This window comes from Capra hircus, chromosome 25 (assembly GCF_001704415.2).
Source record: "Capra hircus breed San Clemente chromosome 25, ASM170441v1, whole genome shotgun sequence".
Taxonomy (NCBI): Eukaryota; Metazoa; Chordata; class Mammalia; order Artiodactyla; family Bovidae; genus Capra; species Capra hircus.
Window position 1 is genome coordinate 25789608 of NC_030832.1, and position 16221 is coordinate 25805828.

The following is a 16221-nucleotide window of genomic DNA, read 5'->3' on the forward strand; positions in this document are numbered from 1 at the left end:
TTGAACACTGGAGTGGGTTGCTATTCCCTTCTCCAGGGGCTCCTCCCAATTCAGGGATCAAACCCAAGTCTCTTGCATTGCAGAAAGATTCTTAACTGTCTGAGCCACCAGGTCACCTTAAAAATGTGAAGCTATAACAAAAAAGGAAAATGGCATCTTGCCACTCAGCAGTGTGGCAGCATCTGGGAGCATTGTTAGACATGTAGCATCAGACCTCTCCGGTGGTCCAGTGGATAAGTATATGCCTGCCAATGACGGGGACATGGGTTCAACCCCTGGTCTAGGAAGATCCCACATGCCACAGGGCAACTAAGCCCACGTACCTAGAGCCCGTGGCTCCACAAGAGAAGCTACCACAATAGGAAGCCCAAGCACTGCAACAAGAAGTGGCCCCCGCTCACCACTAGAGAAGGTGGCATGCAGCAAGAAGACCCAGAACAGCCAAAAATAAATAATTTTAAACCAGAAATGCAGCATTTCGGGCCCCACCCCCAAACTGTGGGTCCCCCACCTCCATCATGACAAGCTCCCCACCTGATCTGCGTGCACATGGCAGTGTGAAAAGCACATAGCTCCTTAACTGAGTCATCAACAGGCCCACCTGGTTTTCCATCTTGTTCTGCATTCTGTGGCTGTGTGGCCTGGGACAGGTTATTTCATCCAAGCTTCTCTTTCTCTTCTGTAAAGTGGGAAGTATCACACCTACCTCCCAGGATCGCCCTGAGGATGAATGTGATTAGGAAAAGTGCTGAGCTTGGTATGTGGTACCAGATTAGGGCTCCTTCAAGTTGTGAAGGTTTCTCATTGGGAAAGTGTTAGAAAGATGTCCTGACAGGTGATCAATCTGTTTGATTAGAAGGATGAATAATCACTGTCATTAGAGAAGAACTGCAAATGCTTTTACAATGAGGAATCTTTCCTGAATCCTCCCCAGATGAAGTGCTGAGAAAGAAAAGAAGAAACCGGAACCTTCTAGTACCTGCTAATGCGTTGATCATGAAGAGGTCCAGCCACTTGTACTCAAGTGAAAATGCGTAGGTGCACATTTGAGGATCCGTGATTCCATTCCTGGATATAAACCTGAGGAAATCCCACTCAGGGTCACTACAACACTGCTTGCAATAGCACCATCCTGGGGCTAGGATGGGGTTTGGTTACAAATGACAGAAATCCTCCAAAAGCAGGGATTTTTTTTTTTTTTTTTGTCTTGCTACATGGCTTGCAGGATCTTAGTTCCCCAACCAGGGATCAAATCCAGGTTCCAGGAGTGAAAGTGCAGAGTCCTAACCACTGGATTGCCAGAGAATTCCCATCCAATAGCAGTGATTTAAATAAGACAGGAAGTTCCCCTTCCTGCCAAATCCAGAGGTCAGTGGTGCGGGGCTAGTAAGATGCCGTATGGAAGTTGAGACCCAGGTGCCTCCTCTCCTTGTCCTGCCCTGCGTGGCTTCCTTCCCCAGGGTCACCAGGTGTCCACAGGGATGCTCCACCTCCAGTCAGCAGCTTGAAAAAAGCCAAAGAGAAGGGCACACGCTGCCCACTTAGGACTGATCCTGGAAGTCAAACCCCATTCCCCTGTATTGGCATTTGGCCACACTAGGCTACAATGGAGGCTGGCAGGCACTGTCTTCACCCTGAACACTCTGTGCTCTGCTAAAAACCGGGGGTTCTGAAGAACTGATGTGAGGGGACAACTGATGGTCTCAGCCATGGGATTTATGGGGGGCGGTGGGTCACATGGTGGGGGCAGAGACAGAAATCCTCAAATATACACAAGTTTAATATATTCCCGTTTATTCTGTTGATACTGAACATATCATTTTAATGTATTCAGACTTATTAATCGACATATCATATCTGAAAAAATGAGCTATACCATACCATGGATTATTTAAATATTAAAAATTCTTTCTATATTTCCCACATTATAAGTTCAAACAAATGCTACATTCCAACAACAATTAAAAAAACTTTTTAAAGAGACTGATGTGCTTTTGCCAAAATCATACCACATATCAGTGGAAAATTCATGGCTTTATTAGTAGATGGCGCTGAGAAAACTGGCTCATTATACAGTGAAACCAAAACTTGGATCTCATAGACAAAGGTGAATTTTAAATAGTTTAATATTCAACATTTCAGCCTGGCATCAAGCAATGAAAACAAATATTTGACCACGCAGGGCAGATGCTAGCCAGTACACATACCAGCATGTACTGGCTGGACTTCAGCCCAATATTTAGTGGCCTAGATGTGAAAGAAAAGCTAATAAAACTAATAGAAGAAACTGCAAAATATTGTTAACTATTTTAAAATAAGATATAAAAAAGCAACAAATGATATAACAAAATAGCTAATTCACCTACATTAAAATTGTCTGTTCAGTGAAGGACACCCCTACACAAGCGCCATCTTCAGAGTTTTGGCAACTTCCCAGGAATATACGAGGAACTTTTGAGAGTAAACAAAAAAAAAGGTGCGAAGCCCCCATGAGAAAAGGAACAAAGATAAATTAGCAATTCACAGAAAGGGGCACCAGAAAGGCTGACAGGAAAATGAAATTCCTCAAATTACTGGTGACTAGATGAATGTACATTAAAACACGTCACCACTTTCTAACCAAGAGACTGGCAAAAGTTAGAAAGTTGGGCAGTAATAAATGCTGGTGGGGATGAGCAGAAATGGGAAGCTTTAAGCGGGAGAGTCAAAGATCATTCTAAAAAAACAATAGAGAAATTAAGCTGTCTGATGCATAATCCCATCCTGGGTACCTCTGCTGGAGAACTGTCCATAAAGTACGGAAGGAGACAGGAAAAGATGTTCACCGTGGCCGTGCATATGGGCCGAGGAGTTGCAGGCAACCCAGGCGTCTACCACTTAGCAAATGTCTAAAAAAAAATGCACTTAACACCCACCATAGAATATCTTAGAGCAGCTCAAAGAAATAAAGCTGATGTAGCCTAAGCAACCCATGTTGAGTGAGAGAAGCAATAGGACAAGATCGACAGCATTATACTACATGTGGGCAAAGTAGACGCACACATTCAGCACAGGATGTTCAAGGAAACATTCATATTCAAAGACATGGAATCAACACATTCGAATGGATGCTTACAGGAGAGGATGACGTGAAGGGAAAAAGCCATAAAACCAAAGAAGCCTTGTGTGGACTGCGATCCTGAGATCAACACCAAAAGGTTCAAGGTGCTCAATTATGCTTTATACAACATGTGTGCATCGGGAAGGTGGCTCAAAAGGGTCCTAGGGTGTGGAAGACACCCAAGCCTGAGAATCTACTGTACTCTTCAAAATAATAACCCACTGTTTGCCTCTGGTGAAGCTAATGCATTTGTGAGGTTGATCATTTAGTTTCCGGCCGGGCAGAGGAACCACACCCTTGTATGTGCCTCAAGTCAACTTCACCTCCATCCCCCGATGACCTTGAGGCCACGGCTGGTCCCAGATGTGGCAGAATTCCGAGGCCTGGAGTCCCCTACCCAACCCTTACTAATTTCAACTCACTCTTTCAGTATGAGAAGTTTCATATACGAGACATTTCAGTGAGTGATGGTGGACAGGTGAAGGTGAGGGATACCTTTCTCCATGTCCCAGAGGGTGGTAAAATTCAGCACACCCTGTGGACGGAGCCACAGTCCACCTAAGGCAGCAAAGACCATCACACAATTAAACCAGCAGCAGCAGCTAAGGGCTTGAAACTGGGGTCAAAGGAGAGGGAGTCAAAGTTCACTTCTGGATTTTGCTTCAGCTTGAAGACGAGTTCTAACTCAGCTGCAGCTAGCAAGCCCTTACGGGCCAAAAGGGGGCAGCCCATTCTCCTCAAGTCCAGGCTGGGCCTCCAAACAGGGAGGGGTTTCAGCCCCAGACCTCGATGAGGTCCCCAGATTCCATTCCCAGGTCAGCCGGCAGCTCCTTGCCTGAAAGCTTCGTCCCATCAAAAAAGAAGGAGAGCTTGTGGCCGGAGAGTCCCATAGCCTCCTCGTAGCGGGACATGAGGGTCTTGAGAGGAGAATCCTGGGCGGAGAAGAAAAAAACACAGACGTGAGAATCTGAAAAGAGAGACTGCGGAGAACTTGTAGGGACAGAGAGCTTGGGACAGGGAGGACAAGGGAACATGTCAAGTTGCAGCCCACAGAGGGGGACGCAAGTGGACGAAGAAGCCAGCAGCTAGCTGGTTCCTTTCTCTAGGGAGCTGGGCCATGGAGCCCAGGGCTGAGATGTTGGCTCTAGATCGGATACATTCTCCAGAGCCGGTCTCCTTATGCAACATGGAGGCGTGAGGCACAAGGAGGAAGCCAGCCAGGCTCTGGAGTGAGCATGACCCAAGCTGGGGGCCAGGTGCCTTAAACTACATGTGTTAAACTACATGTGTAACCTTAGCCAAGTGCTATGGGTTTGAGATTCTCTCGGACAGCAAGAAGGTCAATCCTAAAGGAAATCAACCCTGAATATTCATTAGAAGGACTGATGCTGAAGCTCTAATACTTTGGTCACCTGATGAGAAGAGCCAACTCATTGGAAAAGACCCTGATGCTGGGAAAGATTCAGGGCAGGAGGAGAAGGGGGCAACAGAGGATGAGATGGTTGGATGGCATCACCGACTCAATGGACATGGGTTTGCGCAAACTCCGGGAGATAGGGAAGGTCAGGAAAGCCTGGTGTGCTGCAGTCCATGGGGTCCCAAAGACTGGGACACAACTTAGTGACTGAACGACAGTGGATTGACTGTGTCCCCCGAAAAACATACCGTGTGGTCCTAACCCTTAAGAAATGTGCATGTGACCTCATTTGGAAGATATGATCAAGATAAGATGAGGCTGGGACTTCCCTGTGGTCCAGCTGCTAAGACTCCACGCTCCCACCGCAGGGGGCCCAGGTTCAATCCCTGGTCAGGGAACTGGATGCTACACGTTGCAACTAAAGATCCTGCATGCTGCAACAACTGAGACTCAGTGCAGCTCAATAAATAAATACACATTAAAAAAACTTTTTTTAATCCTCTTAAAAAAAATGAGGTCATGGTTTGGTGTGCACTAAGGCAACAGGACTAGTGTTCTTGTAAGAAGGGAAAACAGACACACACAGAGATACACAGGGAGAACATCCTATGACAAGAGGCGGGATGCAGCTGCAAGCCAAGGACTGCTGGCCACCAGCAGAAGGTAGGAGGAAGCAAGGACCCAGAGTCTCCGAGGGAGCAAGAACCTGCTGACAGCTTGATTTCAAACCTGCGGCCTCCAGAACTGGGAGAGAACGCATTTCTATTGTTTGAAGCCACCTAGTTTGTAGTAGTTTGTTATAGCAGCTCTCAGAAACAAATACAGCAAGTTATTCCACCTCTACAGATGCTGGTTTCCGTATCTGTTAAATGAGGGTGCTTTCTCATACAAGACTGCTGTGAATTTCAATATCCTGAATGTGAAGTAATTAGCCTTAGCACAGGGACTGTCACTTCTGTTGTGCTTTTGATTGGTCTTACTGGTCACTATTCAAGGGTGATTTCCGCTTTAACCAGGAGTTAGGAGACCAGTGCCAGCTTCCCAGAAGAAGGGGGAGGGAACCTGAACACTGAACTTTATAAACTCTCTAGGATCAACTGCAGAGGGCAGGGACTCCAACAGGGCAAGGGGCGTGGCCAGCCGGCTCCCCTACTCACGGGAGGAAGCGAGACTTCCAGCGTCTGGTGCTTCTCTTTGCCCTGGACTCGAAGTTGGAGCAGTGGCGACGTCTCTGCGGCCTCCGGAGAACTTGCTAGAACCACACAGTCTGTGGCAGGCAGGATAGGGAAGCCAGGCCTAAGTGAGGGTTGGAAGCTGGGCCCCCTCTGGGCCTCTCCCACATCCCCTCCCTGTGGCAAAAGCCTCCTCAGGCCTCCTTCCCCTCACCAATGATGTCAGCCACGCCGAGCTTTAGGGTCCTGGGGGTGGCGGTAGGGGACAGCTCTGTCTCTCCCAACAGCAAGAGGATTCTGCTTGGGGACACCCCAAGGTGGGCGGCCATGTGGTCCACCACACTCTTAAGGGGCTCCGACTAGGAGGGGGACAGAAAGTAAAGGAGGCACTCCCGCCTTGATTTGCTTCCCCACCCCCACCCCCAATTTCTGGCCTTAACCACTCGCTGAATTCCTCAGCAGTGAGTTCCATCATATTTACCTGGAAAGGCACAAAATAAAATCATGTCAATAAGAGGTTCAGGCAAGTGACACAGAGACGAAGCAGCCATGAGTTAAGAGGGAAAAAAAGGGAGTGGTGGGGGTTGTGGCCAACCAGAACTGGATATGCCCCATCTAAGCCCGGGCAGCTGTTCCGCAGCTCTGGCTAATTGGTACCAGGTGGGAATATGGGCCAGGTACTGCATCTTCCTATTTAAGAGAAGCCAGAAATCTGGACCTCAGTCCCCAATCACCCATTGCAAAGGTTGGCAATGAACTATTTGGTTTTAAAATCACCATACAGCTCGAAAGAAGATGCATGGGACTTCCCTGGTGGGCCAGTGGTTAAGATTCCCCGCTCCCAATGCAGAGGGCACACGTTCAGTCCCTGGTTGGGGAACTAAGATCTCGCATGGACAGAAAAAAAATAGAAGAAGATGCACTGTTGACAAGGCCAGGGGCTGCTAGTTGGCAAGTTCTGGCTTAGCTGCTTGTCTGATGCACGGTTGCTACTCAAAAAGTAGTCATTTCTGTTCTTTTGGAATGAGGGTCATCCCTATAATAGTAGTCTTCACCAAGAAGCTAGGGGAGCTTGGAGGGACCAAGTGACCCCCAGGTGTCCGAGGCAGTAAGAACAAGCACAGGTGGAAAGTACAGGGTTCAAGGGAAGGAAGGAGGGAGGGATGCCCCCTGGGGAGGGCCTACCAAGCCAAGTTTCTTAGGATGTTTTAGTGGAGCCTTGAAGAATAGGTGGGAAGCTTGCCAGATAGAGAGGGCAGAGGGAGGAAAAGATCTGGACAAAGGGAGCAGCGAGTGCAAAGGCGCAGAGGGCTGAAAGCGCACTGGGCAGCTTCAGACAGCAAGATGCGCAAAGGAAGACACTCGTCTCTCCACAGGCAGCTCCTGGGACCCTGCTCCCAGACCCTTCAGGCATTTACCATTCTGATGGGCAACCTGACCAGGTCAGCTCGGCACCGGATTTTGAGTGGCAGAAGTCGAGGGTGCTCTGGGAAAGTGGGCCCCTCCACTAGGACCACCTCATCCTCTTGGCTCAAGTGGGCTTGGCCCTGGGATTGCTTGGGACTCAGGCAGGAACGGAGATCTTGGAGACGCTTGTTCACCTCCCTGGGGTGCAGAAAGGACTGTGCGTCAGTCAGGGTGGGCCCCCTCCCGACTGCCCCTTCTTCAATCTAGCCCAGAGCAGAGCACAGCCCCCTACCCCTGCCCTTGGTACCTTAGCTTCCGGAGTGCCTGAGTATGCTTCCTGCTTTTGGTCCGTGGCAGAGGTGAGGGCAAAGGCGAGGTGTCCTGAGCCCTGCAGACAGAAGAGAGGGACAGAAATAAGATGAGACCCCAGCCCCACCCACACCTCTCCTTCCAAGGGGCCCCTGGGCACCAGAGGGGGACCAGGGGGATCAACTGGGAGCACTTCTGGTGACATCCATCTTATTGGAAGACTGGGGTGGGGAGGGGGTGAGGGGTAGGGAAGGACAGGGTAAACCTGAGTCATGACTTTTATACTTATATGGCCCAAATATGAGGGAGAATGCCTCACTTTTAAGATAAGTTGGTTTCCAGGTGAATATCTGATAAAATCCAAATGACACCAAACACGGCATACTAAGGGCTAACTCTTCATTTACCCTAAAATTCTAACCCAAGTATCACTATTATCTCCATTTTACAGAAGAGGAAACTAAAGCACAAAGAGGATGGCCAGGGAGTCCCTGGTGGCCCAGTGGTTAAAAATCTGCCTTCTCATACAGGGGACGCAAGTTCAATCCCTGGTTGGGAAACTACGATCCCACATGCAACTAGGCCCTTATGCCACAACTAGAGAAGCGTGTACACTGCAATGAAGACCCCTTGCAGCCAAAACAGAGAGAGGATGGCCCAAAGACAGGGTCTGAAGCACAGGGCAGTCTCGAGCCACACCCTTCAGCTCTGCATCACTACCTTCTTAGACACAAAATGGAGCCCCTCCACTTCCTGGCCAGTCTAGAGAATCTGCTGTCATCCTCCAGTGGGACTCACTGCTTCTCCCAAGAGTTTCATTCCTCATCCAAGCCTCAGGCTGCCTTCTGGGAAACTTCTAACCCTTCCAGGAGCCACCCAAGGGTCCTGCCTGCCTCAGCCCAGCCTTCCGATTCCCGTTCTGCTCCTGCGGCCCCAGTGCTCTTGCCTCACTCACAGTAACATCTGTTTCTTCTCTTCTCCATCCTTACTCCTCAGCTTCTTCTTCCAGGGGGAACTGGGACATGGAAAATCCACTGTATGAGGACTGCTGGCATCTTCCACATCTGCCTCTGGGGACAGGGGAGGAGGAAGTGGAAAGGGTTAGCCAAGAGAAGGCAGTGGGAGACCAAGGAGAGACAGGGCAGGGGCTTCAGAAGGTTCTGAAAAAGGAGATTAGGGGACCCCGGACACACATGACCACTGGGGAAGGGTTTGGGGGCACGAATCAAGAGAGAAGCCTAGAGAGCTTCCCCAGCAACACTGCAGTGGTGCGGTTAAGACTCTGCCTTCCAATGCAGGGGCATGGGTTTGACCCCTGGTCAGGGAACTAAGATCCCACATGCGTGTGGCCAAAAAAAAAGGAAGGGGGAGCCTTAGAGAGAGGCATGAACTGGAGTCTGACAGATGAGATTAGGAAAGTGTCCACACCTCGCACTAGTGCATGACACAGGGGCAAGAGTGGACTCACGGAAAGTGGCTCACCCCAACTAACGCGTGCTCTTCTCATTGTGATCACCTGCACCTCACACATCAAAAACACTGAGCACACAACCCAGAAACATGTATGTACTTAATACACGTTACTATGGGCTTCCCTGGTGGCTCAGACGGTAAAGCGTCTGCCTGCAATGCGGGAGACCCAAGTTGCATTCCTGGGTCGGGAAGATCTCCTGGAGAAGGAAATGGCAATCCACTCCAGCACTCTTGCCTGGAAAATCCCATAGACGGAGGAGCCTGATAGGCTACAGTTTATCGGGTCGCAAAGAGTCGGACACGACTGAGCAACTTCACTTTCACTTACTATACATGTACTAACCATTATATATGTTATGAACCATACATTAAAACAAATGCTATCAAAGGATGATTTTTTTTCTCCCCCAACTATTTCTCTTGTTTTCTGCCCCTACTCAATTTGGTGGGCACAAAGATGTGTCTGGGGTGGGGGCTGGGAGGGTCTTTGGTAAAGAGGTTAAGTACAGGCCCTCTAAGTCCAGGCTTCTCAAATGTCATTCATGTGAGTGTCATTGTTTTATTTTGCCATATCTCCGTATTACATGATATGTTTCTTTAAATCACTCATCTTCACTTATATGTCTTAGAAAAGGAAACCAGATATTATTCTAGACCATAGAAGCTCTTTTCCGTTTGCCTGCCACCAGATCATTAACCATCGTTATTGATTTTTATAAATAAATACGGTGAATACAAAACAATGATAAATCCTAGATCAGTGGTTCTCAACCAGAGGCAGTTTTGCCTCCCGGAGCACATGTGGCCGTGTCTGGAGATAATTTTGGCTGTCGCAGCAAAGGGAGGAAGGAGTTGCGGGGGATGACGACGTCTGCTGGGTGGAGGCCAGGCTGCTGCTCCACACCCTACAGGGCACAGGACAGCCCCACACAAAGAAGGATCCAGTCCAAATGCAGTAGCACCAAGGGTGAGAAACCCTGTCCTAGGAGCTGCCATTGGCCTGAGACTCTGCATTTCTAACAAGTTCCTGGGAGATACCCAACACTCCTGGGCCCACATTTTTTTTTTTTAAAGATTGTTCTTATATGGACCATTTTTAAAGTCTTTACTGAATCTGATACAATATCGCTTCTGTTTTACGCTTTGGTTTTTCCGTGTAGGGCATACAGGATTTTAGCTCCCAGATCAGGGATTCAACCTGCACCCCCAGCATTGGAAGGCGAAATCCCGAGCACTGGACCACCAGGGAAGTTCCTGGACCCTGCATTTTGAGTGGCAAGGACAGAGGTGCCTTGGTACTTCTCTGTTCCAGGTACCATATATGTAAACCATATATGCAGCCCAAGGTGGGAGGGGGAACATTTTATTAATACATGTTTTCTTTAACTGGGCTTCCCTGGTGGTGGCTCAGCTGGTAAAGAATTCACCTACAATGCAGGAGACCTGGGTTCGATCCCTGGGTTGGGAAGATCCCTGGAAAAGGGAACAGCTACCAACTCTAATATTCTGGCCTGGAGAATTCCATGGACTGTATAGTGGCAAAGAGTGGGGTGGCATGGGGTGGCAAAGAATTGGACACAACTGAGCGACTTTCACATACATATATAGTTCCAAGTACCATATACGTAAACCATATATGTAGCCCACGGGAGGAGGGCTTTCTATTAATATATATTCTCTTTAATTAATTTCTACCAGAATCCTTTGACACAGGTCCATTATTTATCCCCATTTGGCTGATGAGGAAATTGAAGTCTTAAAAGATTAACTTGCACAAGGCCACACAGCTACTAAGGGGGAGAGCTGGTTTCTAAATCAGCTCTTCATCACCCTGCCATACTCCCTCATGGCACAAAAGTCTTAGTCCAAGGTCTGCATTTGCTCACTGGATCTCTTCCCTAGTAGACCTGATTTCTATTCACTGCCCTTGAGCAGTTTGCAAAAAATCACGTCACTGCAGGAGGACAAAGGCTGGGCAGCCCTGATAAGATTCAGAGAACACCCTGCTGGCTTAGAGTGTTCCCAGGAAACTTGCTACAGATGTAAAAAGATGTTACAAATTCTCAACACTTCTCCCTTCCACTGCTCCCAAGGTTATACAATCAGAGTCTCTGGGGATAACACCTGGAAACCTGTACATGAGAGACTTCCCTGGTGGTCCAGCGGCTAAGACTCCAGTGCTTTCACTGCTGAGGGTCCAGGTTCAATTCCTCCTCAGGAAATTTAAATCCCACAAGCCACGCAATGTGGCCAAAAAAATTTTAGCACATTGTGATGCTTATCAGGGCTAGGGGAAAGTGTCTGGACAACACTTTCTGAGTCTTCTGGTTAACAAGCCAGCTCCTTTCAGGACTGGAGGTTTTTCTGGCTAGGATGCAGAAGTCGTCTTTCTCATGTCCTCCTCTTGAGCCTCAGGAAACAACTAACTGCAGGAATGTAAACTCTAGAAAGTCTTCTCAGAGAGGCCAGCGGTGGACACCTCTCCCTAGAAGCCCTCCTTACCTTCCTCAGCCTCTGGGGGACATAATTTCAGGAGGGACACGTTATCTGGGATAAGATGGAGGCTGCTTTTCACCTGCAAAGAAAAAGTAGATCAGTACCAAATGCTCCCTCCACTTACAGAGAAAACTGGGGTCAATTCTCTCACGCCCAGCCTCCTCCAGCTCCCAAGTCCACCCCGAGGATGTAGATATTACTACTTTCCCAGAGGAACTCAGGAGCTCAGCTTCGCCAGGATCCAAAATTGGAATACTCTACCATATGATATTACTTGTATGTGGAATCTAAACTATGACATAAATGAACCCATCTAGGAAGCAGAACTTAGAGAACAGACTTGCGGTTGCCAAGCAGGGAAGTGGGGGAAGTTGGGGGTGGGGTGGGAGACGGACTGGGAGTTTGGAGTTAGTAGATGCATATTACATATAGAATGGACGGACAAGGCCCTACTGTATAGCACAGTGTCAATGTCCTAGGGTAAACCATAATGGAAAAGAATATATATATATACACATAACCTCAGATATGCAGATGACACCACTCTGATGGCAGAAAACGAAGAACTAAAGAGCCTCTTGATTAAAGTGAAAGAGGAGAGTCAAAAAGTTGGCTTAAAGCTCAACATTCAGAAAACGAAGATCATGGCATCTGGTCCCATCACTTCATGGCAAATAGATGGGGAAACAGTGGCAGACTTTATTTTGGGGGGCTTCAAAATCACTGTAGATGGTGACTGCAACCATGAAATTAAAAGACGCTTACTCCTTGGAAGGAAAGTTATGACCAACCTAGACAGGATATTAAAAAACAGAGACATTACTTTGCCAACAAAGGTCCATCTAGTCAAGGCTATGATTTTTCCAGTAGTCATGTATGGATGTGAGAGTTGGACTATAAAGAAAGCTGATGCCGAAGAATTGATGCTTTTGAATCATGGGGTTGGAGAAGACTCTTGGGAGTCCCTTGGACTGCAAGGAGATCCAACCAGTCCATCCTAAAGGAAATCAGTCCTGAATATTCATTAGAAGGACTGAAGCTGAAGCTGAAGTTTCAATACTTCGGCCACCTGATGCAAAGAGCTGACTCATTTGAAAAGAGCCTGATGCTGGGAAAGATTGAAGGTGGGAGGAGGAGAAGGGGACGACAGACGATGAGATGGTTGGATGGCATCACCGACTCAATGGACATGAGTTTGAGTAAATTCCAGGAGTTGGTGATGGACAGGGAGGCCTGGTGTGCTGTTCTCCATGGGGTCGCAAAAAGTCAGACACGACTGAGCAACTGAACTAAACTGGACATATATGTGAGTCACTTTGCCACATTCACTTTGTCAATTTCTGTACAGCAGAAATTAATCCAACATTGTACATCAACTACACTTCAATTTAAAAAATACAGGAGTACTCTGATGAGGAGCACCCTTTTCCTAATGCACTCTAAGGATGCAAGTTTCATTCCCCTTTCTTAGGAAGGAGCTAGCCATCCTGCTGTCTTAGGATCCTTGGCAATTTCAGGCCCCTCGCTCACCATACCACGTGGGGACCCCAGTCCTCTCTGAATTTCCATGGACCCCCGTGTCCCCATCTTCCTGAATCTTTAGCATCGAGAAACCCAACATGCCCCAAATTCCAGCCCTAGGTCCTCCAGCTCTTCCCTTAACTATCAGGGATCCCAACCCCTTAGGCTCCCTATACGCCCCCCCGCGACACTCCAGCTCCTGGGAATCCCAAACTCCAAGCACACTCCAAACCCCTTCAACCTCCCCAATTTGCATCTTTCTGCCTCCAAGTCCCCTAGGCCCTGCTTCCATTTCGTCTCCCAAGACCAACCCTAGAACTCTACCTCAGCACTCCTAAACCCAGTCCCTCCGCGCTAACCCTCCCGGGAACCCGGCTGCACCTTCTCGGAGTACACTGGAACCGCCGGTGCCTCTCCAGGATCCAGCAGCAGCCGCCGCCGCCGCCTGACCAAGACCCGGGGGGCTCCACCCGGCTCTGCGTCCGCCCCTTCGCTGTCACTGTCTCTGTCGTCCCGGGACACGGCCGGCACGGGGGATTCAGGGAGTGGGACCTCGGCCGCGGCCGCAGCGTCGTGCGCAGTTGCGACCTCCAAGACATCCTCATCGCTGTCGCTGACCAAGTCCACGAGCACCGAGTCCAAGGTGCGTCGAGCTGGGGATCGCTGGGCGCCAGGACATCGGCTCCGGCCGCCCCGGGATCCCCGAACCCTTCGGCCGCCGCCGCCGCCTCTGGGACGGCCCGGTCTCCTCAGCGGCTCCGCCATGGCACACACCGGGTCTCTACAGTCGCCAGCTTCTGGTCAACTCGCCCGGCCCCCTCCAGCGGATTCCGCCCTTCATTGGGCGAACCGCCTGCTAGTCAACACCTCTCTCCGCCCACGCCCTCTGGCTCCACCTCTCCGCCTTTTCATTGGTCGCTGCATCCACCCATCACGCATTCACCACTGAAACCAAGGCGCCAAATATTCCAATCAACCTCGGCACAATCGTCGTAGGTTTCGATTCGGTCCGGCTCACCCATTGGCCTGACCGGCCTTCTACAAGGCCCGCCCACTGAATGGAGTCTTTTTCCTGGTTGGTGGAGGAGTGAGGCATCCTGGGAATTATAGTCCGCAAACCCTCAGGCTAGTGTAGAGGAAATCGGGCTGACAATAGCTTTTAGACACCGCGGATCTCATGGGTATCCGCTTTCTTCTTTCCCCCAACTGCGGGGTGGGCTCAGTAATTACACTACACCCCGAACCTCGCATACGCCCCTCCTCATGTACAGAATCCACGCAACACACACCCGGAGCCACACTTCAACACCATACAACTCTCCGAATTCCCTCCTACAGCGTTCCTCACACAGGACGTCCCTACAGACACTACACGGACCATATCAACACAACATGCACTCTTGCAACACTCCCTCGATATACGCCTCAGAACACCCGCCTCGCAAAAAACCTGGAAGGGCAAACACAAATGAAAAATAGGTTTAATTCTCCCTGTTGAAAATAAGGATCATGACTTCTTCACTCTTTCAGAATTTCTTTCTTTCTTTTTTTTTTCATTCTCCAGTCCATTTTACTGTGATTTATTATTTTTATTTATTTTTTTTAATTTTAAAATATTTAATTCTTACATGCGTTCCCAAACATGAACCCCCCTCCCACCTCCCTCCCCATAACATCTCTCTGGGTCATCCCCATGCACCAATCCCAAGCATGCTGTATCCTGCGTCAGACATAGACTGGCGATTCAATTCTTACATGTTAGTATACATGTTAGAATGCCATTCTTCCAAATCATCCCACCTTCTCCCTCTCCCTCTGAGTCCAAAAGTCGGTTATACAGTCTGTGTCTTTTTTCCTGTCTTGCATACAGGGTCGTCATTGCCATCTTTCTAAATTCCATATATATGTGTTAGTATACTGTATTGGTGTTTTTCTTTCTGGCTTACTTCACTCTGTATAATCGGCTCCAGGTTCATCCATCTCATCAGAACTGATTCAAATGAATTCTTTTTAATGGCTGGGTAATACTCCATTGTGTATATGTACCACAGCTTTCTTATCCATTCATCTGCTGATGGACATCTAGGTTGTTTCCATGTCCTGGCTATTATAAACAGTGCTGCGATGAACATTGGGGTACATGTGTCTCTTTCAATTCTGGTTTCCTTGGTGTGTATGCCCAGCAGTGGGATTGCTGGGTCATAAGGTAGTTCTATTTGCAGTTTTTTAAGGAATCTCCACACTGTTCTCCATAGTGGCTGTACTAGTTTGCATTCCCACCAACAGTGTAGGAGGGTTCCCTTTTCTCCACACCCTCTCCAGCATTTATTGCTTGCAGATTTTTGGATCGCAGCCATTCTGACTGGTGTGAAGTGGTATCTCATTGTGGTTTTGATTTGCATTTCTCTAATAATGAGTGATGTTGAGCATCTTTTCATGTGTTTATTAGCCATCCGTATGTCTTCTTTGGAGAAATGTCTATTTAGTTCTTTGGCCCATTTTTTGATTGGGTCGTTTATTTTTCTGGAATTGAGCTGCATAAGTTGCTTGTATATTTTTGAGATTAGTTGTTTGTCAGTTGCTTCATTTGCTATTATTTTCTCCCATTCAGAAGGCTGTCTTTTCACCTTGCTTATATTTTCCTTTGTTGTGCAGAAGCTTTTAATTTTAATTAGATCCCATTTGTTTATTTTTGCTTTTATTTCCAGAATTCTGGGAGGTGGATCATAGAGGATCCTGCTGTGATTTATGTCTGAGAGTGTTTTGCCTATGTTCTCCTCTAGGAATCTTATAGTTTCTGGTCTTACATTTAGATCTTTAATCCATTTTGAGTTTATTTTTGTGTGCAGTGTTAGAAAGTGATCTAGTTTCATTCTTTTACAAGTGGTTGACCAGTTTTCCCAGCACTACTTGTTAAAGAGATTGTCTTTACTCCATTGTATATTCTTGCCTCCTTTGTCAAAGATAAGGTGTCCATATGTGTGTGGATTTATCTCTGGGCTTTCTATTTTGTTCCGTTGATCTATGTCTGTCTTTGTGCCAGTACCATACTGTTTTGATGACTGTGGCTTTGTAGTAGAGCCTGAAGTCCGGCAAGTTGATTCCTCCAGTTCCATTCTTATTTCTCAAGATTGCTTTGGCAATTCGAGGTTTTTTGTATTTCCATACAAATCTTGAAATTATTTGTTCTGGTTCTGTGAAAAATACGGCTGGTAGCTTGATAGGGATTGCATTGAATTTGTAAATTGCTTTGGGTAGTATACTCATTTTCACTATATTGATTCTTCTGATCCATGAACATGGTATATTTCTCCATCTATTAGTGT

At 47.9% G+C, this 16221-nt stretch overlaps 1 protein-coding gene across 1 annotated transcript; it reads right to left on the reverse strand.

Moving 5' to 3' along the window:
• On the reverse strand, nt 1774–13783 carry NFATC2IP (nuclear factor of activated T-cells 2 interacting protein). The gene is made up of 8 exons (XM_013974718.2): nt 13277–13783; nt 11381–11453; nt 8361–8475; nt 7404–7484; nt 7108–7294; nt 5904–6048; nt 5675–5784; nt 1774–4032 (listed from the first exon to the last, which is right to left on the reverse strand). Exons 1-8 carry the CDS (start codon nt 13658–13660, stop codon nt 3874–3876), a joined length of 1254 nt encoding a protein of 417 aa, XP_013830172.2. The 5' UTR covers nt 13661–13783; the 3' UTR covers nt 1774–3873.